Raw genomic sequence first — 27203 nt, 5'->3', positions numbered from 1 at the left:
ACTCTGTCTCCCGCTGTTCCTGTGGGGAGAGTCTGGCTGGGGTGGGCGCACTGGCTGAGCAATCTCCTTCACATCCAGAGATGATACCATAGTCTTCCGCTCCTCAGCTTCTTTCTTGCTAGTCCCCGCCCCGCGCGCACTCGTTCCCGTCTGTCCTTCAGCACCGCCCATCGCCTGAGCCCTTCGCTTTCTCCCGTAGTTTGGGCAGGGCGTAACGCCGTAGGGCGGTTGCCATAGGGACTGGCAGCGCGGCCTGGCGCAGAGGCGGGCGGTGCCAGGCGCGGCGCAGCAGTTGCTCTGTGGTTGTTCGCAAGGGCCGGAGGCGGCGGCGCCGCTGCGGGGTCACCATGTCGTTCCGGGATCTCAGGAGTGAGGAAATCTAGCTCGGGCCCCCAGGAGAGGGAGGGAGCCGCGACCGCACGGGGGACATTGCTCCTGGGGCCCAGGCGGGGGCCTGGTGCTGGGGGGACGTGGTGGGGGTGGCCGGCGCGTCGTCCTTCTGCGGTGTCAGCGCTGCGCACACTTGCTGCCCCCCTCGTGCCATGGCCACCCACCCGTCGCCTCGCCCACCTGCCCCAACCCCACCCTCACCGCCGCCACACACCCGCCCCATCGCCACCCACATCATCATCATGCCATCGCCACCCACCCGCACCTTCTCCTCGCCAGACCATCCTCATACACTCACCCCATCCCCTCGCCATCGCCACACACCTGCCCCATCACCACCCATGCCATTGCTACACACCTGTGCCATCGCCATGCCATTGCCATACATCCATCCCATCGCCTTGCCATCACCATCCACCCACCCCATCACCACCCACGCCATCACCACACCATCCTCATACACTCACCCCATCCCCTCGCCATCACCATGCCATTGCCACACACCTGCCCCATCACCACCCATGCCATCGTCATGCCATCGCTACACACCTGTGCCATCGCCATGCCATTGCCATCCATCCATACCATTGCCTTGCTATTGCCACACACCCGCCCCATCACCACCCACGCCACTGCCACACCATCCTTATACACCTGCTCCATCATCATGCCATCACCATCCACTCACCCCATTGCCATGCCATCGCTACACACCCACACCATTACCTCGCCATCACCATGCCAACACCAACTACCTGCCCCGTCGCCACTCATGTCTGCCCACCAGCCATCATTGTATCAGCACCACACACCTGCAGTGCCCCATGCCATCATTATCCAGCTGTGCCATCACCACGCCATCGCCGTACACCTGTACGGTCCACACTGTCGTTATGTCCTTACCACACACTTGTGCCATCACCACATTGTTGTTATGCCAACTATCTCCACTGCATCATCCTGCCATTGCTGTACATCTGTGCCATCACCATGTCATCATACTGCACCACCCCACACTGTCACGACGCACCCACTTCATTGCCACACACACACACAGTATCACACAGTGTTATCATTCCTCATCATAGCTTCCTGACGTCATATTGCTCCATTATACTGTATCTTGCCGTCATCAGGCTAAAGCTCATCCCCACCTGATGCAGCATTCTCTTCTTGTCTAGTCTTGTTTTGCTGTATGTTGTGCCATGGCATACCATTGTGTGGCATTGTTGTGCTCTCTCATGCCATGATCGCACGACAGCCTGCTGTCACCACATAGTATCAACACAATACATTTTGGCATTGCAGCACCTCGCCCACTGAATTGCAACGTTCACAATATCATTCCTCTGTATTGCACTGTTATGGGGCGTATTCAGCTGGCATTGTGCTATCGTGCCATATCATAGGTTTATCACACACAGTTTTGTCTCATATCCTAATTCTGTCACATTGTGAGATCATCATGTCTCTTGCAGCATGAATATCTTACCTTGCTGCGTCACAGTGACATCACGTAGCATCCTCACACTGTTTACACTACTGCAACAAATTCTCATGTCAAAAAGTCACCACACCATAATTCTGCATCTGGCTGTGATGACATATTGTGGATTCTGTGTAGACTCCAGATATGCAGGATGTGTCACCCTGTGAAAATCAGATTGATCCTACAAAATATGGGACAGACAATGAGTTCAAGCTGTTGTAGACACCCAGGTTGCAAAGGGTTTCTACTCATTCCCAGTATGTCTGGTATTATACTGATTTTCTCGGGACAATGATCCCAGGTCTTGTGAGGGCTGCTTTGCAGATACCTGTGGGTCTCACTGTCAGTTTTGGTCCCATATTTCGATGAACCATTGTGTTGCTGTGGGTTTACATTATGATATTGATGGTACATGACCTTTTGTATTGGCTGCTGTAATGTGCAGGAGTCTGGAGGAAACTTCTACCTCTTTCCCTTATTGGGCATTGAACAACTGGTCAGGTGCATTGTATTTGGTTTTTTAAACTTTTCTCTGAAACATCAGGTAATGGCCTCTATCAAAGGAAGGTATCAGCATAGGTGGGCAAGTAGTTTGTTGTGTTATTGCAGTTCCTTCAGGTAAAGACTATGATATGTCTTTCTTTAGAGATGCTCAATGCCATTTCTTAGGGCAACTGGGAGGGTTTGCTACAGGGCGATGAAAGGCTTCCTTCCTGTGGTTGAGCGCTCCATCCACAGGGGCTGGGAGAGCATTGTTTTTATACACGACAATGGGGATGTTTGAAATCCTGAGTTGATTTTATTTTAATATTTCAGTTATTAGGAACATTTCTCATTTAAAAAGTCATCTTTTTTTGCTCGTTAAAGATAATTTCCTGGTAAATTGGTATTAACTTTTTTCCTTGATCACTTCATGAATTCTGTCTATTCTAGATTCACTCTAGCACAGTGTGTTTGTTGGTAATCATAAACAGTGCATTGTGGGACTTGAGCATCTTTGCTGACTATAGTGAAAAGAAAGAATTGTTTTTGTTGTTTGTCTTTCAGATTTTACTGAGATGATGAGGGCTCTGGGCTATCCCCGACTCATCTCTATGGAGAATTTCCGCACTCCAAACTTCATGCTGGTTTCAGAGATGCTTCTTTGGCTATGCAAAAGGTTGGTGCTTTATTTCAGTGCAAGAAAAAATGTCAACTCAGTCACTGGACCTGAAGTTAGAGAGCCATTTGAAACAGATATTTTGGAGTGGAGTTGTACTGAGTGGCTTAAAGAGGAACTTGGTGAAATTGAAATTTAGTCATTTTGAGAGCTCTACTGTTCTAAGTGCCAGATAGGAACATATGGTAATTAAGTTGGCATTTTAAGTATCAAGCTTGTGGCTTCAGTGGTCTCCATGTGCCATGGATATAATAAACTGATTTTTCCAGAGGAAAATAATGTAGATAAAGGGTAAACTAAAGGAACAGTACGAAAAATAAAGAGTGTATTCTCCTTAAGTCCCCTTCCTCATTCACCAGTGTGAATTTCCGTATTCTTTAGATTCTGTAGCAAACATGCAGCATGAGGCTTGCATTGCAGGAGCTAAAGTCAGGCAGTGGAGGACTAATTGAGACTACCTTCAAACTTAGTCTTCTCTAGAAGTATTCTTTGCAAAGTGAACTGGGATCTTCTCCACCTCTCCCTTGGACTGAGTTCAGCCCCACTGGCTCTTTTAAAAACTATTCCTGCAGCTAAGGCTTTGCCCCAACTTTACAGAACAGGCTCATACTTTAAAAAGAAAATTCACAAATAATGTTCAACGTTTAAGAGGAGATCAATGTTTGAAATGTGCAGTAATGATTTTTCCTTAATATTTCATTCTGTTTCCTCTGACTTACTACATTGCCCACAATGAAAGGCAATGGAAGAAGGAACCCACCAGGGAGCATGATCTAGTATCATTTTACTATAGTTTTACGTCAGTGTAATGCTATTGGTTTTAAACACTTGTGAAACTGCAATGGTGGATCAAGCTATATGTATGTGGTGTGTGTGTGTGTGCGTGTATTTATAATACATTAATTATATCATCAATATCAAAAAGTACTAAAATGTTCTCTGTGTGTGTGTGTGTGTGTGTGTATATGAAAAGAGAACATTTTCTTACTTTTTCAGTTAATGATACCTTACAATATTGCAATGGGCAGAAATTTTACAAAGATTGTTTTTGCTGCTTGCTTACTTTTTGCATTTCACTTAGTTTATGGTTAGTTTCAAGCAATTTTAGCTTTCTGGCTATTGTGCACTAGCTCAATGCTGCAATTTTTGGGCTGCAAGTACTGTAGGACTGTTTAAAACTAATAAAAAAGTTTTGATTAAAACATTTATATTAATATCAGGTCTTGTGAAGTCTTAACAATGCTTCCCCTCCCCCTAAGTTTGGTTTTTAAATTACTTGCCTTTTTCCCTTCAAATTTAAAAACAGAAGTCACGGATTGTCTCTCCATTTCTCCAAATTGTCTCCCATCTCTCTGACTTTAACAACTTCTCTCCAAGAGATGGCAAACAGAGCAGTGAAAAAGACATTTCATTACACAGAAAGGGATTGCTTTTCAAAAAAGGTGTAAGCATATTCATCCAATTAAGCTGAACAGTATAAAGTGCTTTCACGTGTATATTATAAGGTGATTGGAAGTACTCTGCTTTTAAGTGAAGTGCCTCATTTACATCCCAGGCAGCTAGGAAACTAACCAAATTGTACCAGGTACCCAATAAACCAGCTTTCCCTGGTTCCAGGAGTCTTATAATTGTATTGTAAGGTAGAGAGGTTAATTTAGACTTCACTTATTTTGAATTTCAAATGAGATTTTAAAGTGGAGGTTCTGTCTGGATATTAATGATCCCATGGCACTTTCCATAAAAGTTAGGAAGTAGGGGATTTCCCTAGTTTCCTCTTCCCAGGTGTACTGGTATATAGTGTACCGTGGACCAGTTGGTTGGTGACTTCCCCTCCAGAGGTGGCTGTGTTGTACTGGTGCTGTTTGTAAAGGGCTTTGGGATTCTCAAGATCAAAGGTGCTATAAAAATGTAAAATATTAATATATTGTTAGTGAAGCAAGAAAGTTTATTTTAGGGACAATATTAACTGTAAATCAGGGCCCTGTGTTTTTCTCTGTTTTGTGGCTAGAGACTTTGCTGCAGAACCCATTGATTGCTGTAAATATGCTCCAAAATCTAAGCTTTCATGTATAACATTTTCTAGCCTTGCAAAGATTCAGTTTGAGTTATGTTTGGAAGTAATCTTCCTCAGTCTACTTAAAATGATAGCTCTGAGACCTCTCAACTGTCCTTGTTCATTTCCAAGGGGGTGTTTACTTTCATGATGATATTTTAAATGGCAATGTTGTTGTTGTTTTATTAACCATTTCACTGCTAGTCATTTTAGCAGATTTCTGGAAGATTAGGGATGTTCAGTTAATCAAAGGCTGTTTTTTTTTTTAAGTCCTAGTCAGATCTAATTAAGATGAGTTTGGTTTATCTGTGTGGCTTGCAATTTGAAAAACTGACATAGTACAGTAAATAATCTCTCATCAGAAATATTCAATTGATTTAAAGCCTGAATCCAAGCTTTGAAATTGATTTGGGTGAATCAGCTAGGTCTGGCTGTTCTTACAAACTAAGCCAAAAGATAGCTTCAAAACCTGAATTTAACAACTTCTTTTGGCTCAAGCTTTATGGCTCATGCAATTTTTATGACATTCTAATTTATACATTCCAGATCCTAGACACTGAACTACTGTTTCTCCACCTGCATCAGGGGCTGAAAATTTGGTTTGCAGGATCTTTATGATGTCTGAATTTGCCACATAAATGTATTTGCTTTTACCTGTTTAATACTTCATGCATGTTGCTTGTCTGACTCGATTAATGTTCCCATCTGTAGATATGAACCTCAGACTGATGTTCCTTCTGATGTTGAGACAGAGCAGGACCGGGTTTTCTTCATTAAGGCAGTAGCTCAGTTTATGGTGAGTCTGCTTAAGCAACCTCATTTGGGGTTTGATCCAAAGCCCACTGAAAAAATAATGAGAGCCAGAGGGAGAGATTTACTTGCAGTTGATATTTGACTAAATCTTAATTCAAGCGAAGCCCCTGATCCTGCAAAAACTTAAACACGGGTTTAACTTTTACATGATGTTAGTAGCCCCATTGCAGTCACTGGATGAAACTCAATGGAAGTGTTGCTATTGACATGAATGAGGCCAGCCAATGACTTGGATGGGATGGCTCACATCATGTAAAATTAAACATATGAGTAAGTCTTGGTAGTATTGGAGTTTTAACAACTACTTAGCTTTAAGCTCATAAAGCAATATTCATGTGCAACCTCCTATCCATTTTTCACACTTGAAAAAGCTAACATGTAAAAATCAAGTTTTCTGAACAAAAATGACAAAGTGGATTTTTGAATGCACTCAGTAACAAATATGACCATCTCTCTCCTAACATTTTATGCCTGATTTTGTAGTAGGGTAAAAACTTACATATCAAGAAAATAAGAGAACTCTGTGAAAAACACAAGGCATAATGATTTTTTAGTTATGGTCTAAAATCAATATTTGTATCCCAGTGTGTAATCCTGTTTTTCTTTATTGCCTGAATGCATACTTTTTATCAGATCAAATGCTTTGTGTTACTGCTTTTTGGATACAGGTTGAAGGATATTAGACACTAAATAGGGGTTGTCTCTTAAAATATAAGATGCGCAGCCACTCTGTATAAGGACTGTACTGGAGTAACTGGACCAAATGATTTTTTTAACGTAGGGTTCTCCCCTGAAGCGTCATGGAATTCCAGAGGATGTGCCTGCCAAGCAATGTGCCTTGACCTTTTATTTGTCAGTAGATTTGGAGGTTTTCAGTGGTACTTATCACCATAGTGTCTGAGTGTCTCACAAACATTTTGGGTGGTTCTGCAGGTGACCTTTATGCTACAGCACAATCTCTCTTCCCTGCTTTGCTTCAGCAGAGTTTCCCTCTTTCCTTGTTGGGATCATACATCTTTCATTCAATTATGTTGTTGAAAGTGGATTGTAATGAGCATAAGCAGTGAGCAGTACCACCAGCAGTACAGTATAAAGACAGTAGCAACAATGTGTTGTATTTGGTCTGGAAAAAAACCAACACCGGCAGGCCAGGTAAAAAGTTGCCATCTGAATTGCTCCCTTTTCCTCGCTTTCTACACCCTCCATGGATTCATGACATTACTTCTCGTTTTATTTTCCTTGCTGCTTGACTTGTTCTCAGGCATAAGGGGCTATTTTAGTTCTAGTGTATTTTTTTTCATAGCCGCTTAGCCTTTTTTTTTTTTTTTTTTTTTTTATTCCTTCCCAGACATTCTGGGAAGAAGGTGTCTGCTGTAAATCATAATTCGGATTTAACTCTGGATTCAACTTCCAGATAACTCTGGAAGAATTAGATATTTTTTTTTAATAATTCAAATGGATAATGATGTTTGTAAGCATCTTTTCTGATTTTTATTTATTTAAATTTTTACAGTTGTGGAAAATTGTGAGGGGGTCTGGCAGTAAGGGGGTAAGACGATAGTTATTCAATGAAAGTAGATGTTGAGATTCAAAAAGGTAAAGCATCATAACTATTAAACCACAAACTGTCAATATCACATGTCAAAATGCAAAGTCAATATCCTTACATCAAACTTTCATAAGTTTTCAAGCAGCATTTTTCTTACTTTGCCTATCTTCGTGCTTTTATCGGGGGATGGGGTGTGCACGCATTTGTGTATGTGTACGCTGAAGAGGAGCTCTGTGTAAGCCTGAAAGCTTGTCTCTTTCACCAATAGAAGATATTACCTCACCTACCTTGTCTTTACAGACATTTGCTGATAAATATCTAAACCTTCCAAGCCTAATCATAATGAGGAGTTTTGCAAAGTGACTATGAAAGAATTCTGGGGCAGATGCTTGGTCTTGCGTCCCTTTTGAACAGGAATGGACACTCCTGCTTTGTTGTGGTCGGAGCATCAGGGCACCAGTAAGCAGAGTTGCTGACTGAAAAACATACAGGGGGAAGTTGAGGGCATTATGAAAAGGTACCAATGAAGGTATAAGTGAGATGTTGAGGGGCTCCCTTCTGTAGTCAATTAATATTTGTGTTTAGTTACCCTCTCCTCCCGTCTGCCTTTCTCTGCCAGTATATTAAAGTTTTGCCATGTAATCTACTATCTGTTTTAGTTTGGAGAACAGGGTCATTCACAGAGCTCTCTGCAATGGGCTCACTGAGAAGTTCAAAGTAGTTTTTTTAATTGTCTGAAGAGAGTGCAGAAGTGGAGTGAAGCCTTTACCCCTCCCGCCTACCAGGCTACACTTCCTATGCTGGGCCTTCTGTGATTCAGCACAGAATTGGACAGTATTAGGTTAGCTAGTCCATTTCCTCACACTCACCCACGAGCAAAATTCCACAAAGTACAGCTCATACCACAGACTACTCTTTAGTTTCAGTCTGGAGTACTGAACCATGGTTATGTCATGCAGCAATGAAGCAGAGTTTCAGCAAAGTGAATTTTGACCAGCTGTTCCAGCGCAACATTGAACTAAATAAGTGAGCTAAGTCTGAATGTTTAGAGCTTGGCCTTTCACTCAGTGGGGCTTGGTAAAAATGTGTTTCTGGGCTAAGGGGCGTGAACCACGTGTTGATCACCAGTGGCTGCTACTGTCTGTAGATATGGTGTTGGATGTCCTTAGCAGGAAATTGTGCTGGAGGTAAACGTATTGAGAGAGTTGGAAGGAGTTATACAGGAAAATGAGTTGTACTTCACAAAGATGCTCAGATTCTTAGGCCTGGATGGTGAGTTTTTGACTTGAGAAGGTTATCAGCCTGATCTCTCTCTATGGATAGCTGTCAGATTAAAACTTTTTTGTGGGGCTCTAATTTTGAAGCTTTTTGAAATATGAAGTGACCATAAAGCCAGGTTTTGCCCATAGATTACATATGGACAAGGCTATGTTTTAGTCATGGGTATTTTTAGTAAAAGTCATGGACAGGTCACGGGCAGTAAACAAAAATTCACGGCCCGTGACCTGTCCATGACTTGTACTATATACCCCTGACTAAATCTTGGGAGAGTAGGAGGGGGGGCCTGGGAGTGCTGCAGGTGCTTGGGGGTGGTGAGGAATGGCCCAGGGGTGCCACAGGTGCTCGGGGGAGCAGCCTGGGACTCCTGCTGGGGTGGGGAGGCGGTAGTGCGTGGCCCGGGACTGCTGATGGTGGAGGGGTTGGCATGGCTGGCAGGCTTCCTACCTGGCTCCTTAAGGCTCCCCGGAAGCGGCGACATGTACTCCCTTAGCTCCTAGGAGGAGGTGCGGCAATATAGCTCCATGTGTTGCCTCTGCCCCAAGTGCTAGCTCCGCAGCTCCCATTGGTTGGGAACCACGGAGCTGGCGCTCAGGTCAGAGGCAGTGTGCGGAGTCATCCGGCTGCGCCTCCACCTAGGAGCTAAGAGAGGGACATGTTGCCTCTTCCAGGGAGCCCCCTGAGGTGAGCACCGCCCTGAGCCCCCTCCCACATCCAGACTCCTGCTGCTGCTGGGGGACGGGGGCATGGTGGCCCAAGAGTGCCCCAGCAGCGGTTGGTGCGGCTGGCCCAGCTGCAGCAGAAGTCATGGAGGTCCTGGAATCTCATGGAATCCGTGACTTCCATGATCTCTGTGACAAACTTGCAGCCTTACATATGGATAATTAGTTCTCAGTTCTTAATTCTACTGAGTGCAGATGTGTAACCTTTCCATATCTTACAGTTCTAAGCCCTGGGGCATCATTAGAGGTGAAGAACAACCATAGATCCAGCAGTTTTAAGTTTCTTTTCTGAGCCTAATACAATTTGGAAAGAGAAGTGTGAAATCAGAAATCATTTTAATAATATGCTTTTGAGACCATTCTTCATATTGGTATATCCCTAAAGGCTTTACAGAATAATACAGTTATGGGATGAAATAAGAGTGGCTAAATTACTCCATGGCTAAAAGTCTGCAATTAATTTTACAGGGTAATAGAGGAATTACTGCGGTTCTTCAGTAAACAAACTCTCAGCTCAGGTGTTTCCTCTGCTTCTTAGAATGGGAAGGACTTGAAGATGTTTCTTCAGTAATTCCTGTTGTCCATGGGACACACAGTTATCTTCAGCAATAGCTAATAACCTGTAGCATCTATGATTAGATAGAAGATTTATATGGAGACAAATGTACCTAACTCCATTAAAGAAGAATATCAGAAATCATTAATCCTCATTAAAATGTAACTAGAGCAAATCGTTTCCAGACTAAGCAGAATAACTGTATGATTTCTCTATTGTGGTATTTGATTACATTCTACTTTATTTAAATTCTGTTAGTGTTTCTATTCTATACCCGTACTCTCCTAACTTGTTAATTCAGCCTTTCCATCTGGGCTAATGATTTTTTTAAAAAAATTCTGCTGTGTGCAATCCTCTGCCATATGGGGGAATCTGACTTCAGCTCTTCATTGTGGTCCATGTTTCTCAGCCTTATGAGCTAGTAGTGAATAATTAGAGTCTCTCTAGTGACTATGTCTGTAGGTTGCGTCGACAATATTGACTCTGCCTGAAGAGATCCAAACTATTAGATGGAGAGTCAATGAGATATAGGAAAATTGATGCTTTTGGTTTAACCAATATTCCATTCTATGTCATTTAAACAGAGCATAGTGGTGCCAATGCACAAACAGGCTGAAGAGACAATCTTTTTTTAACTTGCCATAAGTTGACTTACACATTAAGGCCTGGAGGGGGCCTGCCTGGAGAAAAATAATGTTTTGGCCTTACATAGTTTTGCTCTGTGTGTCTCCATTGCCCTGCACTTTAAGAAGGTGAATCCTTCCCTCCACTCCAATCTCCACATAGGGGTAGAAGGCTCAAATCCAACCACAAAGATGTGGACCCATTTTGCAGAAGGGAGGACAAATGTGGGGAGCCCACGCCATAGTTTTCACCATTTGTGTAGCACCGTTCCATCCATCTTAGTGCACATGGGGGCTTTGGAGTATGCAGATCCACTAGCTCACCTGAATCCCTGGGGTGGGAGGTTCTTAGCAACTGCAGTAATGTCAATGAAGCAGCACCACTGCTGCTTTGTGGCTTGGGGGAAGAATATTCTATGTCCCCAGCCTGTGAACCTGTTTGTTAGGGCTTTGTACTGAGTCCAGAATTTGGCCCAAAAAGAATATGAAAGCACATTTTAAAAGCCTAACCCAAACTCTTGTCTATCAACCCCACTTTGTGGTGGTTTTAGTTCTTCTTTTGTCTTAATTGCATGTGGCTTAAATTAAACACATATGGTAAGTTCTCAGAATAAATGGAGATGGTTTTGTAATGGTGCTGTGAAGACATTTTTATGCCTTTTTTAAACTAGTGGATCAGGAAAAGATGTTGATCTGTTTGCAGATGATTTTGTTATGTCAGTCATGTGTTTTCCTGTCCACATGTGCTGAGAATGTGTGGGTGTGTGTATGTGTGAGAGAGAGAGAGAGAGAGAGAGAACAGTCGCCAAGTGGAAAATACGTTTTTTCCTTTTACTAAACATTGATTTTCCCCCCTTGTGTTTTAAGTGAACTGAAATTGGAATTCCCATCCATAACAATGCTCTTTGTAATGTGGTGCTCTAGCTTCCCTTGTGGAATAGGTGTTAAAGGGACACTGTCAACTTAATAATCACACTTCTGTCTGAAAATTTTATACCTGCTGTTCATAGAATAGAATCATAGAATATCAGGGTTGGAAGGGACCTCAGGAGGTCATCTAGTCCAACCCCCTGCTCAAAGGGTTGTGATGATTAACTCCTAAGATTCCTTCAGCTGAAAGAAAATGAAGGGAAAAACGTCGAGGTTTTTTTGCTTTTCTTACTGGTGCATTTGAGGATACTCTGTGACCAGTGATTTTTTGCTACTCTAATTGGTGAGCACCCAAAATTGAAGGCCCTAAAAATCCTTCTCGAAACCTTGGTCTCATTTGTCAGTCATTTTCTCAGTTTCCCTTGCAAAATTAGTCTGTCAGTTTCCTCTCTTGTTTTTGTGGGCCTTTCACACAGTAACAGGGTGAGGGAAACATTTACAAAAATAAAGAAATCTGATTGCAAAGCCACAAAAATTGGCAGGGCACTCAAGCAGGTCTGGGGCCTGAAAATGCTTTTTAAAAAATTGACTAGATTTGAAGTTGATGCTCTTCCTTTAAGAGCTGGGGCAGAGTGCAAACACTGGATTCAATCCATTCCCAGGAAAAAATCCCTTTTCTTTCAAAGGGCATTTTGCCTGAGTAAGGATTGTGCAGTCAGGCCTGGTACAGGTCCAACTAAAACTGTAGCACTTTAAAAAAATTGGAAATAAAATGTTAAGTTAAAAAAATAAAATAAATATTTGAACAATTTCTTACTTGTTGCCAATTGGATTTTACCTGTGGTAGGTCCAATTTGGATATAAAAATCACATAAAAGATTGGTACATGCTTCAGCACACTTAGCTTAGGGCCTAATGGTGAAAGCGAAGTTTAATACGCATGGATGCTTGTTAGGCTTGGATAGGAAACCTCTGTCTACTACCTAGTATTCTTAAAGGAGGTAAATTTTGATAGCAGGTCAGATGCAAAGAGAGAAGAATCTTAAGCCATCTAGCTATTTATAGTTTGTTAATTTCTATTTCTGGGGAGGAACAAAGTTTTAGCCAATAATGGCTTTTTGTTGAGTTCGCAAGAGTGAATGGCAGTTTTAGTTGTTGTTTTGCACCAACTCTTCCTGTCTGTAACATCAGCCCAGAGGAAATTCCAATAATTAAGTATATCTCCTTCTCTGTGCCACTGGAGTGCTGTTTCCCAAGGTGTTTTGAAATAAATATCAAAGGTATATATATCCATTATTTGAATCTTGTATGAATATCTGTGCATGTAGTGGGGTAGAGGAGAAAGGGAAATAAATTATTCCCTCTTTTGATATTAATAAATTTAAGAGAGAAACTATCAATCTGAAAAAAAAAATGTTGGAAGAGGAGACAGTTTATTAGAGTAATTGATCTAATTACAGTAATGCACTGAGGCTGAAATTCATCTCCATGCAGAGGGTCAGCACCAGGCCCATGCACTTAAGTACCAATTAAGTTTACAGGAGATGTAAGTGGTAAATAGGATTTTTGCTGGCCCTCTGCACAGGGGTGACTTTCACCCTGAGAGAATTAGTGGATGGTTTGAGCTTTTTCATTTATATAAGTGCCCAGAAATGTTATGACTCTCAAAAGGTGTGTGTATGTCATCCTTGTTCGAAAAATCCCTTGTTCCTGAGCTGAAAATTTTAGTTATGTATAGACAAACATGATTCCAAAATAAGTACTTTTAGGAAAATGTTTGACTCGGGAATTGACAATCTGTTCTCTATAATGGACTGAAATATTTCTTTGTGTCTTCTTCCAATAGGCTACCAAAGCTCATATAAAGCTCAACACAAAGAAGCTTTACCAAGCAGACGGCTATGCAGTGAAGGAGCTGTTAAAAATAACTTCTGTGCTTTACAATGCCATGAAAACCAAAGGAATGGAGACCACCTCAGTGTCCGAGGAAGAAAGCACCAAATTCAAGTTTGACCTTGGTTCAAAAGTAAGGAAAATAAAGATTCTTTTTTTTTTGTAGTCATGGAAACCAAATTCATTTGCCTCATAAGCGTACGCACAGAATGTATGCATTAGTACGTTCTTTTCAAACTCTCCCTTCCTAAATTTACCTGCTGTGACACATTTGGTCCCCGTCTAATCCCAAGAAAAACTTGGCTCATAATGGTATTGAAGTTTAGTACAGAATTGGTCATCTCTGCTTTGGAGCAGGACTGGAATAGTAGGGAACGTGGCAGGGCAGAATTGAGATGATTTGGCATAATTGTGTTAGAAAAACATGGGGAGTACTCACTGCAATATGGGCCTGAACCAGTGCCCATTGAAGTCAATCGGAGTCTTTCCCTTGAATTTATTGGGCAGTGCTTCAGGACCTATAGAAGCATTTAAAATAGAAATTGCTCCACAAATACCAAGGAAAAACAGAACACAGATACTCTCTGAATAGTCCTATCAGTTATTTGTTCATTATGCAGGAATAATACTTTTTTTTTAAAAGTGGCAATAATTATGGCTACATTAATGTGTCAGGTGACATTATAGAATTTTCTTTAAGAAACTTCTCCCTTTCTTGGAGTAAGAGCCTGTTGCGTGCTTCCTGTGTTAGTGTTGTAATAATAGAGCAAATTTGTAGGCCCAAACTTTAAAAGTGAATGAAAGTTTATAAAATGTCATGATAGCCTATAACAACAAATGTTCATGGGAAAAGGTGAATAAGTGAGACAGACTGAATTAGTCCAAAAAAGACCTATTAATGTAACTCAAGGACTATTAAAATCAGGCCTGGTAAATGAGAAGCATGGGACTGGAAATCCATTAACACAGATTGGTGTATTGCAAATTAGGCCTAATAGGTGGACAAAATAATGAGAGGATGGGATATTCCACCTGTCACTCCCTTTTGGGGTCTCTAAAAGAAAAGACTTTGGGGGGAAAAATCAAGAAGAAGCTGTCTGCCAACAGTGGCTACAGTGAGCTTTCACCTCCCCTCTCTTAGCGCCTTGTGCGCTTTACCATCATGGCTGTCACCTCCCATCTCCTGGCACCCCAGAATCTACCATAACACTGTTGGGCCTTTGTTGGCCTGATCCTGAGAGATGTCCTGACCAGACTGGGTCAGAGAGAGGGACCCAGATGATATAGCCACCTCTGCCAACTTTAGCTAAATCCCAAATACCACCTGGGATGTGAGTCTTTATCACCTTCCCCCCTTTGTGTGTCCGTTTCCTTCCCACCTTTATTTCTTTTCTTTTCCTATCTCTCTCCTTTTGCTTACTGTTTAATAAGAGTCTGGCTTAGCCAGCCAAGACTGCATCTTTTGCAGCACTGTTGTGAGTCTGGGATTAAAAAGGCAGATAAAAGTAATGCCCTCAACCACCTGAATTAGGTCTTGGAGCAGCTGATACAACTGTGTGCTGTGTCTGTTTACTTTCCAGCAGTGAGACTGCAAGTGAAAGTCAACCCCAGAGAAGGAAAGTGCATTTTCTGTCTTTGCTGTTCTCTTTCATCTTTTGTGTGTGTTTGTCTTATTCCTTTTAGAAATGGCGTTGGATTTTAACTACAAGAACTCAAGCTCATCTTAACTTTTTCTTTTCCCCAAAAAGGACAACTATTATCATCTTTAATAACAAAAGACTGTCAAATGGAGGGTGGGGACGGTTCCTTGTGAAAGCTCCTTCTAGCTAGAAGGAAAGGGAACAAGGAGTGTTCTTAAAATGAAAGCCTTACTTAATGCATTACATTTACATTTTAAATGATTTAACCTCTTTTTTCTCTTTTCTTTCTTTAAGGTTACAATAGTTTTAACAGTGATACTAAACAGGCTGAGGTCTCTATATACCAAACCTTGAACCTTGTTTAAATTGTTCAGTTTGGGACAGTGAGAGCATCATGTTTACACCTTTGACTCTATGGGTCCATATAGTCCATCAAAATTAATACTATATAGGTGCTTTTTGAAAACGGGAAACCAAATGAAACATTATTAGTATAAAGAAAAGGAGTACTTGTGGCACCTTAGAGACTAACAAATTTATTTGAGCATAAGCTTTCGTGAGCTCCAGCTCACTTCATCAGATCCATTCACTGAATGCAGCTACAGCTCACTTCTTTCGGCAGCGTGTAGTGTACATTCCCTTGTATCCCCCCAGAATGAGTATAAATAGGTGTAGCCTGTCAGGAATGGTGCAGACTGAAGGATGTGATTATCTATGCAAGTACATATCCTACATGGCTCTCTGCTCACCCAAGCCATGCTTCCCCCTCTACACTACTGTTTTTAGCCATGTAGTGTCTCCCTGCTGCTGGAGCCCTTCCCCACCATAGGGAAAGACTCTTGGAGCAGGAGGGTAGTGGAGAAAGACTCTGCCAGCTCCCCATTGCTGGAGCCCTTTCTTCCACAGGGAAAGACTCTGGCAGGCAGGAATGATTCCACCAGTTCCCAGCTGCTGGAGTCTTCTCCTGCCACAAGGAGGGAAAGGGAAAGGCTCTGGCAGTAGGGGAGCAGTCTGGAAAGGCTCTGCCAGGTCCCTGCTGCTGGAGCCTTTCCCCTCTGCAAAGAAAGACTCCAGCGGGGGGAAGGCTCCCCCGACTCCCTGCTGCTTGAGCCCTACCTGTGACAAGAAAGGGAGCAGGGAAATGCTGAAGCTTTCCCCTGTTGTCTCTCCCTTGCCAGAGCATTTCACTGATATGTGTAGCTACACACTGCTGTGTGGATGCAGCTGGCTTTTCCCTGCAGTGTGTAATTACACATACCCTACATGCTGCCGCTGATGATGTGTACTGTAGACAGGGCCGTCCTTACCCATACGCAAAGTACGCAGCTGCATAGGGCACCAGGAAATTTTGGGGCACCAAATTTCCTGGTGCCCTGTGCAGCTGCATGCTTCTCCAGACCCTGCTCCGGCTCTTCCCCATGGCCCCAGCCCCACCTCTTCCCACCCCTGCTTTGCCCCAGCCCCACCCCCACTCCCCTGAGGACTCCAGGAGTGGCCAGGCCTGCACTCACTGGTAAGTAGAGAGACCTGGCCCCAGCCTGCTCTGCTCCCCTGGCTGCCAGCCATGCTGCCAGCGAGTGCTGGGGGCGGATCTCCCCTCCCCCCAAGCATGGGAACCAGGGGAGCAGAGCAGGCTGGGTCCGGGTCACTCCCCGTCCCGCAGGAAGTGGCCAGCCCCCCTCCCTCCCATCCCCCATGGAGGCCTGGGGCCAGCCCCCCCGCTTCCCCCCATAGTGGCCTGGGGTGGGGCCCCACACAGCCCCCCTGTGGAGGCCTGGGGCCAGCCTCCCCTCCCCCCACTCAGACCCCCTGTGGAGGCCTGGGGCCAGCCCCGACACATGGAGGCCTGGGGCCCCACACAGCTCCCCTGCAGCGGGGCTGTGTAGGGCAACAAAATAGCTAGAGACGGCCCTGAGTGTAGATGTAGCGTAGGAGAGATTCAGGCACCGTGCTGGTCACACATACGGTTTTAATTTTAAAAGGGACAAAGCCTGTCACAGATTTTCTTTGTGATGGCAAAGAGACTCTTCCATTGTTTGATTTTTTTTATTCTGTTCTTCTAGATTGCTGATTTGAAGGCAGCCAGGCAGCTTGCTTCTGAAATCACATCCAGAGGAGCATCTCTATATGATTTACTTGGCAAAGAGGTGGAGTTGAGGGTAAGTATGCTCTGCAGACAGGGAACTCAGATTCACCATATGCTGCAAATGTAGAGAGAGAAACAAGTATGAATGAGCGATTTCAACAGCTGCAATGAATACATTAGATGTAGATTCTGTGTGTGAGTGGAGTGAGGTCATATGGGTTACCCAGCTTCTCATCCATATTATTACTTGTAATAAGCCCAAGAGAATAATGGTTTGCCAGTTTGTGTTTAGAGGTGAACTGAAATGCTTTGTAAAGAGCTGCTTGAGAGCTTAAATGAGTAACAGTGTGTACGTATACTTTGTCGTGTTCTTGTACCAAATGTGGACTGGCTACAGAGCTTGCTTATACAAAGCTTGTACCAAATGTGGACTGGCTACAGAGCTTGCTTATACCGGATGTGTTCATCATAAGATTCTTTAATGCTCTGCCAGGTATGTCTCAGGTTCATTTAAATAAGGTATTTTACATGAAGTACCACCTAATATAATACACTTTAGCGTTCCATTACATCTGCCACTTTAAGCTCTACATTCCTACCATTTGCAATATTTACATTATCATGCTGTCTTTGAGGTTCAGTATTTATCAGTCTGCTAAGAGTCTCTGAATTGTACTGGTTTCCTAATTACATGACCCAAAGTATGACAACTTGGTCATCAGGTTGTATATTAGTTGCAATAACTGGCTGTGGTCAGTCCAGAATCCTTGAGTCGTCATCTTGTTCTGCATCTGCCATCTGTGGGGTTTGCTATGTTCATTGTTCTGTCTGAGGAATAAACTGTAGATGCTGATGGTTTCTGTTGAACTCTCCACTGTCCGTCTCGATCACATATGATTTGGGCGCTAAATTCCTTTTCTTTCCAACAGCTGGAGCTGTCCATCTCTTTTCTTCATCCAGTTTGAAAAGAACACAGTCACCAGGTTCTAGACCCAGCACTTCTTTCACTGAATGATGTCTATTGTCAAAGTGTTGATAAGCTCTTTTAGCCTTTTTATCCAATTTGGCTACTCTCTTCATGACTAGCCACTTTGGAGATATGTTCCAACTTTAAAAAAGAACCTTAGAACAGAGTCATCTTCCCATTGGGAGTTGTGCTGGACTATATCCAGTAGCTGCTATTGGTGTTGATATGTAGCTCAGAAAAGCAAGGAATGGATCTTCTTCCTGTAGGATTTTGTTGGCTGTACAGATCTCTTGGCCTCTCCATTCACTTGTCGGTAATGTGGTTTGCTAGTAATATGGTCAAAATCATATTTTGTTCAGAATGACTTAAATTGTGCTGCAGTGAATTGTAGTTCATTGTCCATCACTAGTTGTTCTGGAATACTGAAGTGAGCAAAAACAGTCCACAATGACCAGGTAATGATGTCCTCCTGTGAATTTGCATAAATTTGCAGCCAGTCTCTTCCAAGGCCTGTCTGGTAGGGGTGTTGTTATGAAAAGTTCTTTGTGTTGTATTGGTCTGTTAGTTCCTTGCCAATGCCTGGCCACCACACTGACTGGTTGGCCCATTCATGGCATTTAGTTAATCCTTGATGTCCTTCACAGATGAGGTTTAGGATTTTTCCTCTCATTTTGTTTGGAATTGTGATGTAGTTGCCTTTAATCATGAGTCCATTTGACTCGTGTTATAGTCTATGCACTGCACAGTAGTCTTTTGTGACTTCCTTAGTGTCCTTCAGATACTCGGGCATCTGCCCCAAAGTAATGTAGAACTTCCTGATGTTGCATATCTGTCGGTAGTTTTCTGTAGTCGTGTAGTCTCTTTTCTGACACTCGTCAGTATGCATCCACATACATGTTAATGTCATCTTTGAGCTCATAAGTAGTTGAGTGCAATTCCAGGGCCTCCCCCCCTGCACTGAGCCAGGACAGAAACAGGAACCCTGTCTCACACACCTGAGAGCAGGACATGACCATTTTATTTAGCCCTCCCCACCCCCAAAGAATATTTTCACCAGCCATCTATGCCATGGAGCAAATAGAGCAGAATTTGTGGGGCAGCTGTGAGGAGGAGTAGGGGGCAAATTGGGAGAAGTGCCCTGGCTGCTCCTTCTGTCTCTACGGACTCTGACAAAGGGAAATGAGCCCTGAAGACTTGCTGAGAAAAGAGGCATTGTTCTCCATCCCCAGGGCCTTCCTCCACGGTCACCAACTTTTCTAGCTCTCTGGAAGGAAAAACTATGCTGAAACCCAAGAAGGGCTCCTCAACTTCTCATGGGGACTCTGGCCACTGTATGTTAAGGGCTCTCATAAGCCCTCCAGTACCCAGGTAAGAATGAGAGCCCCAGAGTGTGACTCCCCCAGAGTGTGAACTGCAGCACTCAATTCCAGTACCGTTCAATCCAGAATGGACCTTGTTGGTACTGTTGAAGTTGGTACTGTCCATACCATGTGTATCGCTGATGTCAGTGGCCACACGTGTGGTACCAATGACAACTGGTACGTGTGGTATCAATAATAATGGCACCCCTGACAATACTATCGATTCCTCAGGCATCCATGGCAGGCAGGGACCTACTTTGTCTGTCAGTACTGGACTCTCCCCTCCTGCGATAGGATGGTCTCTCAGTGCTGACCTAAGTACCATCCCTGTTACCAACCTTGGTGCTGGCCTCCCCCGGAAGCTTTTGTCATCTCCTACTCCTGCATGACACTCTTCAGTGGAATCTGTCCATCATCCCCACAGGTCTGTAACAAAAGACCTTTCTCCTTGGTTTCCCCCAGCAGCATATGCTTATCCCTCTTGGACCTATGGGCATCAAGGGGTATCCCTCAAACTACCAGGTCAGTTTCAGCCTCCTCTAGGCCTGGGTTTCCAACTCCATCATCCTCCAGGAAGGCCACTGTACCACCTCCAGCTGCCAAGCATGGCACCAGCTTGGATCCTTCAGATGAGGACTACAGGAGGAAGGGCAGCAGATGCTCATTCATATATCATTTTCCTCAGCTAAAGAGACAGTAATGCCTGAAACATCCTCTGACAGAGGTTGTGCGATACCAGTCGGAGTGCTTGGTAGCCCAGAAAGTCTAGGAGAAGAATTGCTGTAAGAAATAACAAAATAGCATTTCATTGAAGTATAAAAATATTTTCAGGAGCTGCAGTGAAGCTACACAAATTTCTACCATTTTTCAAAGTGTCTTAAATTTCCATGAAAACATGATGCAAAACAGAGCTCATTTGTATTCCAAAAATGTTAATAAAATAAAACAAAATCTTTATAGGCCTCATTTCCCAACAGTATATTTGTCTAATCCCTTGGCTATGGAAACAGATTTCACAAGGCAGCTGGCTAATGCATTGGTGTCTGAGTTCAAAGGGTTAAGCTGCTTTGACCTGCACACACACACCTCCACACAACTCAGACAGCTAAAAAGTCAAGAGTATGTCAATTTTTAGGGAGAATTTTAAAAGAGCACTTGGCAGTTGCTTTGAAATTGGGAATAATTTAATCGTTTTGGCCAAATCACAGCTTTTAGGAGTCCATTTGGCTTCAGGGTTGGGCCCTTAATGAGGGACATATCCAAGAGCAGAGTGACGAATGTGTGAAGTGAAAATCAGGGAAGAGTGAGTGTTCCAGTGCAACCACTTCTCATTGGGCCCATCAAGAGCTCTCTTCATTGGAAGCCTCTTTAAAGGTGCAATTTCCAGAAGGGTGTGAATTATTATTATCCTGTAGAGAACATATTTTTCCGATGGCATAATGACTCATTGCTCTAGCTGGGACTAGCCAATTTTATATAAATGCAGGGTTTATGCTCTGTACAGATGTCTTACAGATTACACTTGTCCTTAAGAAATCCTGTCAGGTGAGAAATGGCCTGTGCCTCATTAGGGATAAATTTACATCTTAAAGGCATGATGCTTTACGGTGACAGCCCAAAGAAAACTTCCCAGTAGCACTAGAAAAGACCTTGCATGTTTTGTTACTAATGATTTGGACCAGTTCTGACTTTCTGAGGGATCCACCCAAACTAAGGAATGCTGCTTCAATCCAAAATCCGGTACATAAGCGTACAGCTAGTTTTAGCCTGTTGGACACTGAATAAAGCAAAACAAACATTTTTCAAATTAAAAGCTGGCCTCTGTTGGTACAAACCGAATTGGCTAATTTTCCATTGGATTTGCTTGTTTTTGTCATTATTTCTTCTGCTGTAGTTATACACATAGATTGTTTAATATATTTTGTACTTCAAACTGCATGGTATTTTTTGCTTTCTTTTATAAAGGCTGTGACAGTGATTGGTTTTTTAAAGGCTGCTTTGTCTGAACATTAAAATTACGTTAGAAGGCATTGAAAACAAAATGCAGCTTTCGTCACCTCCATTAGAGCTGCAGAACGTCTGGGATAAATTCAGGGAATGCCTATAGAACTCCAGTGCATTTTGACTTCCTGACTACTGTGTGTCCTGATGTCCCATTCATTTGAATGGTCAGCATAATTATAATTCCTGTAGGATAAAAGCAGCACCACAGCAGCTGATTTTTAATTGGAGTCCCTTATTCTTTAAAGACAATATATTTTGTTACTTAAAGAATATCTAGAATTACAGTAAGGCTTGAAAAATTCTCACCACTAGTCCTTGGGGAGCTTTTCCTCTGAAACTATTATCCAGCTGAAACTATTAAGTTTTGCAGTATCTAAGCTGCTGTTTTACAAAAAAATCTTTCCAGCCCATACAACTGCATAGATGACCTTACATTTGGTTCACCTTTGAAAGTGTTGCCTTGCCAAGTCTGCACACAGACAACTCTGCTGCTGTTTATACCATGAAATTAACAAAATACTCGTCAGTTTTATTTCAATGGCACTGTTGGTCTTTACGCAGCAGGGTGTATGCACCGATGAGTTCTTTGATGGTTGCAGAGTATGATGTGCAAATGACAGTCCCGTCCACAGGTAGGGCACACCCACGCACTAGCAGTGCTCTGAATCTGAGCAACAGATTCTTTCGTCTTCTGACACCAGTCATCACAAAGCTCGATCCAGTCCCCCTCGCAATGCATCACTCCATCTAAAAGCTGGTTCTGCCAACCAGAGTTGCATTCTGCAATCCTTTCCCAATCCACAGAGATTCCAAAGGATACTAAATAATTTTTGCAAGCATCCTGAAATCTGTGCAGCAGTCTGCCTCTCTTTCTAGACCCTTTACGAACTTCAGAGGACAGCTCACTCTTCGGGATCTTGTAATCTGGCATTTGCTTGACATGTCCAAGCCATCTGAGTCTTTTCTTACTAATCAACATCTCTGCGAATGACATACCAACATGATTTAATACTTCCACATTTGTCACCCTGTCTTGCTATCTTATTCGAAGAATTTTATGCGAGCCTCTGATATGAAAACTCTTTAGTCTTTTGGTATGTTTGGCATAAGTCGTCCATGTTTCTGAGCCATATAGAAGCGTAGATAAAACACACATCTCATAAATACGGATTTTTATATGTTTTATTTACAGCCTTCATTTCAGTTTTATTTGCAGCGATTTATAATCCTGTAGGTAGAACTAAAACTGCCAAGATTCATGTCAGTTTCTCTCTTACATTGTTGCTTGGGAAAGCTCTGAGCAGCAGCATGGATAGGTATTGGAGTTATTCTTGAGTGAGAACTTTGAGTAGTCGACATCCTCGTCCCACCCTTGCAGTAGCCATGAGACAAAAACTTAATTCTCTATTCCAGCAAATTGGGGTTGAGGCTTCAAATTTAGCAGACACTTGCCTCAGTTTACCTGTCTGTAAAATAGGTATAATATATTTCCCTACCTCTTAGGGCAATTGGGAGGCTTATACAATAACCCGTAAAACACTTTGTGGTTCTCTGATGAAAATTGCAATAAAATTGCAAAGTGTTATAGCTAAGGTCTAGTCTATGGGCCACTGGACTGGGACTCAGGACACCTGGGGTTTGTTTCTGGCTCTATCATTAACCTGCTGTGTGACCATAGGCAAGTCTTCTTCATCTCTCTGTGCCTCTTTTCCCCCCGTCTACCCTTTGTCTTGTCTATTTAGGCCATGGTCAGCAAAACTTTTGTTGCTCATGGGTGTGAAATCTCCCCCCCACCCCCCTGAGTCACATAAGTTTTGCCAGCATAAGCACTCGTGCACAGTGCTATGTTGGCAGGGGACTCTCTCCCGCTGACATAGCTACTGCCTCTTGTTGAACCGGTTTTATTATGTCGATGGGAGAGCTCCCTCCAGTTGGTATAACGTGGCTACACAAGCGCTCTTACAATGGCACAGCTGTGTCAGTACAGCTGTGCCACTGTAAGCTTGTAAGTCTAGACATGACCAGATTGTAAGTTCTTTAGGACCTGACCTATCTTTTAGTATGTGTCTATACAACACTTAGCACAATGAGGCCCTGATTTCAGTTGGAGCTTCTAGGTGCTATTGTAATACAAATAACTAATAATAATATGAATTAAAGGTGAATATGGTGGTCAAGTGATCCTTTCAGTGCAGGCAGGTGTGTTAAAGGATTTGATACTTCTAGATTTTCTTAATCAGATTTGTAGGACCACCCAAATCTACTTTTCACTTGTGACCTAAACAGGATTTGAAACTAGGTCTACACATGAAAGAGACTAGGGCCAAAATCTGCTATCTGTTCCATTGATCTAAATCCAAAGTATCTGCACTGAAGTCAGTGGAGTTAGTCCTCAGGAATTACACTGGTATTGAGGGCAGTGTGGAGTTGCACTGGGCCAGGTCATAATATCCCCCCAGCTCCTTAGTGCACTGTGCCTGCTTCCCTCTCCATTCCTGGCTCCCTTTGTGGGTGTGGAGCAATGGACCCACATTTTCCCTTCTTCTCCCCACTCCTTTTCAGGTGGATGGAGTTTGAAATAAGGATCTCATGGGCACGTGGAAAGAGGGGGAGCACAGGGTCTGTAAATATTTGATTTAGTTGGGGATTGGTCCTGCTTTGAGCAGGGGGTTGGACTAGATGACCTCCTGAGGTCCCTTCCAACCCTGATATTCTATGATATATCTGTGCCTTGTGTGAAGGCACAGTGAGGAAGATCTCTTGCCTCTCTCATATGATAAGAATAGCCTTTCTGGATTGTTATTAGTAAACATACATATTATTGTAGTGCCAAAATCCGCAGCAGGGATTAGGGCCCTATTGTGCTACGCATTATGCAAACAGGTCACTTCACATCTGTATTAGTGTAAATACAAGTGCATTTCAACAACATGCTGGAAGAGTACAAGGAGATTTCTGCATAGAACTGAACATAAATGTCCTCCTCTCTGCTGCTGAATTACGGTGTGAGGGCTAAATCCTCACTTATGGGCAAACTCTGATTCTCTCCCTTGTGTGTCTGTCCAAAACCTGACAGGCAGTGAAACCATCACAGTTCTGCTGCACTGGGGAATGGAGGTGGGCTGTGGAGTGGCTGTGCAAGGTGATTCTGTATCCTGTGTGGGGTGGAGCATTACTCCTTTACCTCTGTGGCAGTGCAATGGGTGCGCTTTGGAGGCAGGCCAGGAAAGAGCAGATATGTTGCTAAAGGTCCATGAACTTTGTTGATCCACTTGGCCAGAACCTATGTATAAAGGGTGAGTGGGAGGATGCAGTTCCTAATGCAGCCAAGGAGATGATTGCTGCAGCCATGTGGTTGTCCCACATTCTGGTTTGTGGGGGAAAGATTTTGTTCCCCTTCAGTCCGCTTGTTGGTTCCTCTGACAAACTCCATTAACTCTGGCTTTGTTACGGGATGAGAATTTGACCCACGGACACAAAGTAAGTTGTCATCAATCTAAGATGATTATTTTTAAAATTGAAGAATACTGAGTTCCAATATTTGTTGTCTTTCTGTGTTGTATGGCTAAAGAATGCTTTTGATAAATTACATAGGATAGGTACGGTAACGGGGCAATAGCAAGGTGTCTTGGTTTTTTTGCTCGTTAAACTTTGTGTTCTAAAACCAATTGTATATACAGAAGTGCACTGGCAAGTACTTTATCATGTGCTTAGTGCATTTTAAAACATGTAAGCCTTCCGTAGCTTGTTCCTCTTTTCCAGTGCCCCCATAGTGAAGATGTTTGCTGAACTGTCCCAGGAGAAAATGGTATGCCTCTGTTTTACTGGCTCATCCTAAAATAAGGGGATTTCATTTTCATTTAAAATTAAAGCAAACTCCAGCTTTTTGGCACTAACCCTTTAAATTGCTCCACTTCTGGAGGCAGAAGCAGGCTCTCCTGTCAGATGTGTCGGGAAAAAGATCATTCAGAAAGTAAAGTAAAATTGTTGTTCATATTTCCTGTAAAAATAAGGTAATATCTTGGGTTGTAGTTTGCCTCTCACTCTTAACCTTGCTCTACTGGAATTCTTTTGTGCATTAATTTACATAGAAATTGTGCAAAAATTAAATATAATCTCTGAATCCAACAGAAACAGCCCTAGGATTTCTTAATTCTTTAGTCAATTATTTTATTTCTGAATAAAATCTCTCTCTCTCTCTCACTCTGATTTGAGGTTTGAGAAGGACAGAAGGTCCTTAACAGAGGATCTTTACAAGGGATCATTATTTCTATACTTTTGATTTATTTACATTGAAATTTCAGGCGACAGTGAAGCTTTATGTATGTGTAAATGGCAAGTAGGACTGTTAAGTGATTAAAAAAATTAATCGTGTGGTTAATCACGCTGCTAATCAGTAATAGAATACCATTTATTTATTTAAATATTTTTGGATTTCTACATTTTCAAATATATTTATTTCAATTACAACACAGAATACAAAGTGTACAGTTCTCACTTTATATTTTTATTACCAATATTTGCACTGTACAAAAAATATTTTTAATTCATCTAATACAAGTACTGTAGTGCAATTTCTTTGTCATGAAAGTTGAACTTACAAATGTAGAATTATATACAAAAAATAACTGCACTCAAAAATAAAACAATGTAAAACTTTAGCGCCTACAAGTCCACTCAGTCCTACTTCTTGTTCAACCAATCACTCAGACAGACAAATTTGTTTACATTTACGGGAGATCATGCTGCTCGCTTCTTATTTACAGTGTCACCTGAAAGTGAGAACAGGTATTCACATGGCATTATTGTGGCTGGTGTTGCAAGGTATTTATGTGCCAGATGTGCTAAAGATTCAAATGTCCCTTCACTGTTCAACCATCCTTGCAAAGAACATTCTTCCATGCTGATGATGGGTTCTGCTCGACAACGATCTAAAGCAGTGTGGTCGAACGCATGCTCATTTTCATCGTCGGAATCAGATGCCACCAACGGAAGGCTGATTTTCTTTTTTGGTGGTTCGGGTTCTGTAGTTTCCACATCAGAGTGTTGCTCCTTTAAAACTTCTGAAAGCATGCTCCACACCTCGTTTCTCTGAGATTTTGGAAGGCACTTCAGATTCTTAAACCTTGGGTCAAGTGCTATAGCTATCTTTAGAAATCTCACCTTGGTACCTTCTTTGCGTTTTGTCAAATCTGCAGTGAAAGTGTTCTTGAAATGAACAACACGTGCTGGGTCATCATCTGAGACTGCTATAACATGAAACATATGACAGAATGCGGATAACACATAGCAGGAGACCTACAATTCTCCCCCAAGGAGTTCATTCACAAATTTCATTAATGCATGATTTTTTTAATGAGCATCATCAGCGTGGAAGAATGGTGGTTGAAGCAAGAAGGAGCATACGAATGTTTAGCATATCTGGCATGTAAATACCTTGCAATACCTGCTACAAAAGTGTCATGCGAACGCCTGTTCTCACTTTCAGGTGACATTGTAAATAAGAAGCGGACAGCATTATCTCCCATTAACGTAAACAAACTAGTTTGTCATAGCTGAACAAGAACTGGGTGGACTTGTAGGCTCTAAAGTTTTGCATTGTTTTGTTTTTAAGTGCAGTTATGTAACAAAAAAAATCTACCTTTTGTAAGTTGCACTTTCACCATAAAGAGATCACACTACAGTACTTGTATGAGGTGAATTGAAAAATACTATTTCTTTTATCACTTTTACAGTTCAAATATTTGGAA

The 27203-nt window shown here is 42.5% G+C and overlaps 1 protein-coding gene across 6 annotated transcripts in view; it reads left to right on the top strand.

The window, feature by feature from the left end:
• Positions 1–236: 236 nt before the first annotated feature.
• CLUAP1 (clusterin associated protein 1) overlaps positions 237–27203 on the top strand; it is a 167919-nt gene continuing 140952 nt past the window's right edge. For all 6 annotated transcript variants that reach the window (XM_074964681.1, XM_074964680.1, XM_074964679.1 and 3 more), the window contains exons 1-5: positions 237–369; positions 2927–3038; positions 5803–5887; positions 13349–13528; positions 17099–17194. In XM_074964681.1, coding sequence (XP_074820782.1) covers positions 348–369; positions 2927–3038; positions 5803–5887; positions 13349–13528; positions 17099–17194 — 495 coding nt within the window. In that variant the 5' untranslated portion in view covers positions 237–347. The remainder of the gene's footprint in view (positions 370–2926; positions 3039–5802; positions 5888–13348; positions 13529–17098; positions 17195–27203) is intronic.

Source organism: Natator depressus, chromosome 10 (genome assembly GCF_965152275.1).
Source record: "Natator depressus isolate rNatDep1 chromosome 10, rNatDep2.hap1, whole genome shotgun sequence".
Taxonomy (NCBI): Eukaryota; Metazoa; Chordata; order Testudines; family Cheloniidae; genus Natator; species Natator depressus.
This window is presented reverse-complemented; position numbering and strand designations above follow the sequence as displayed.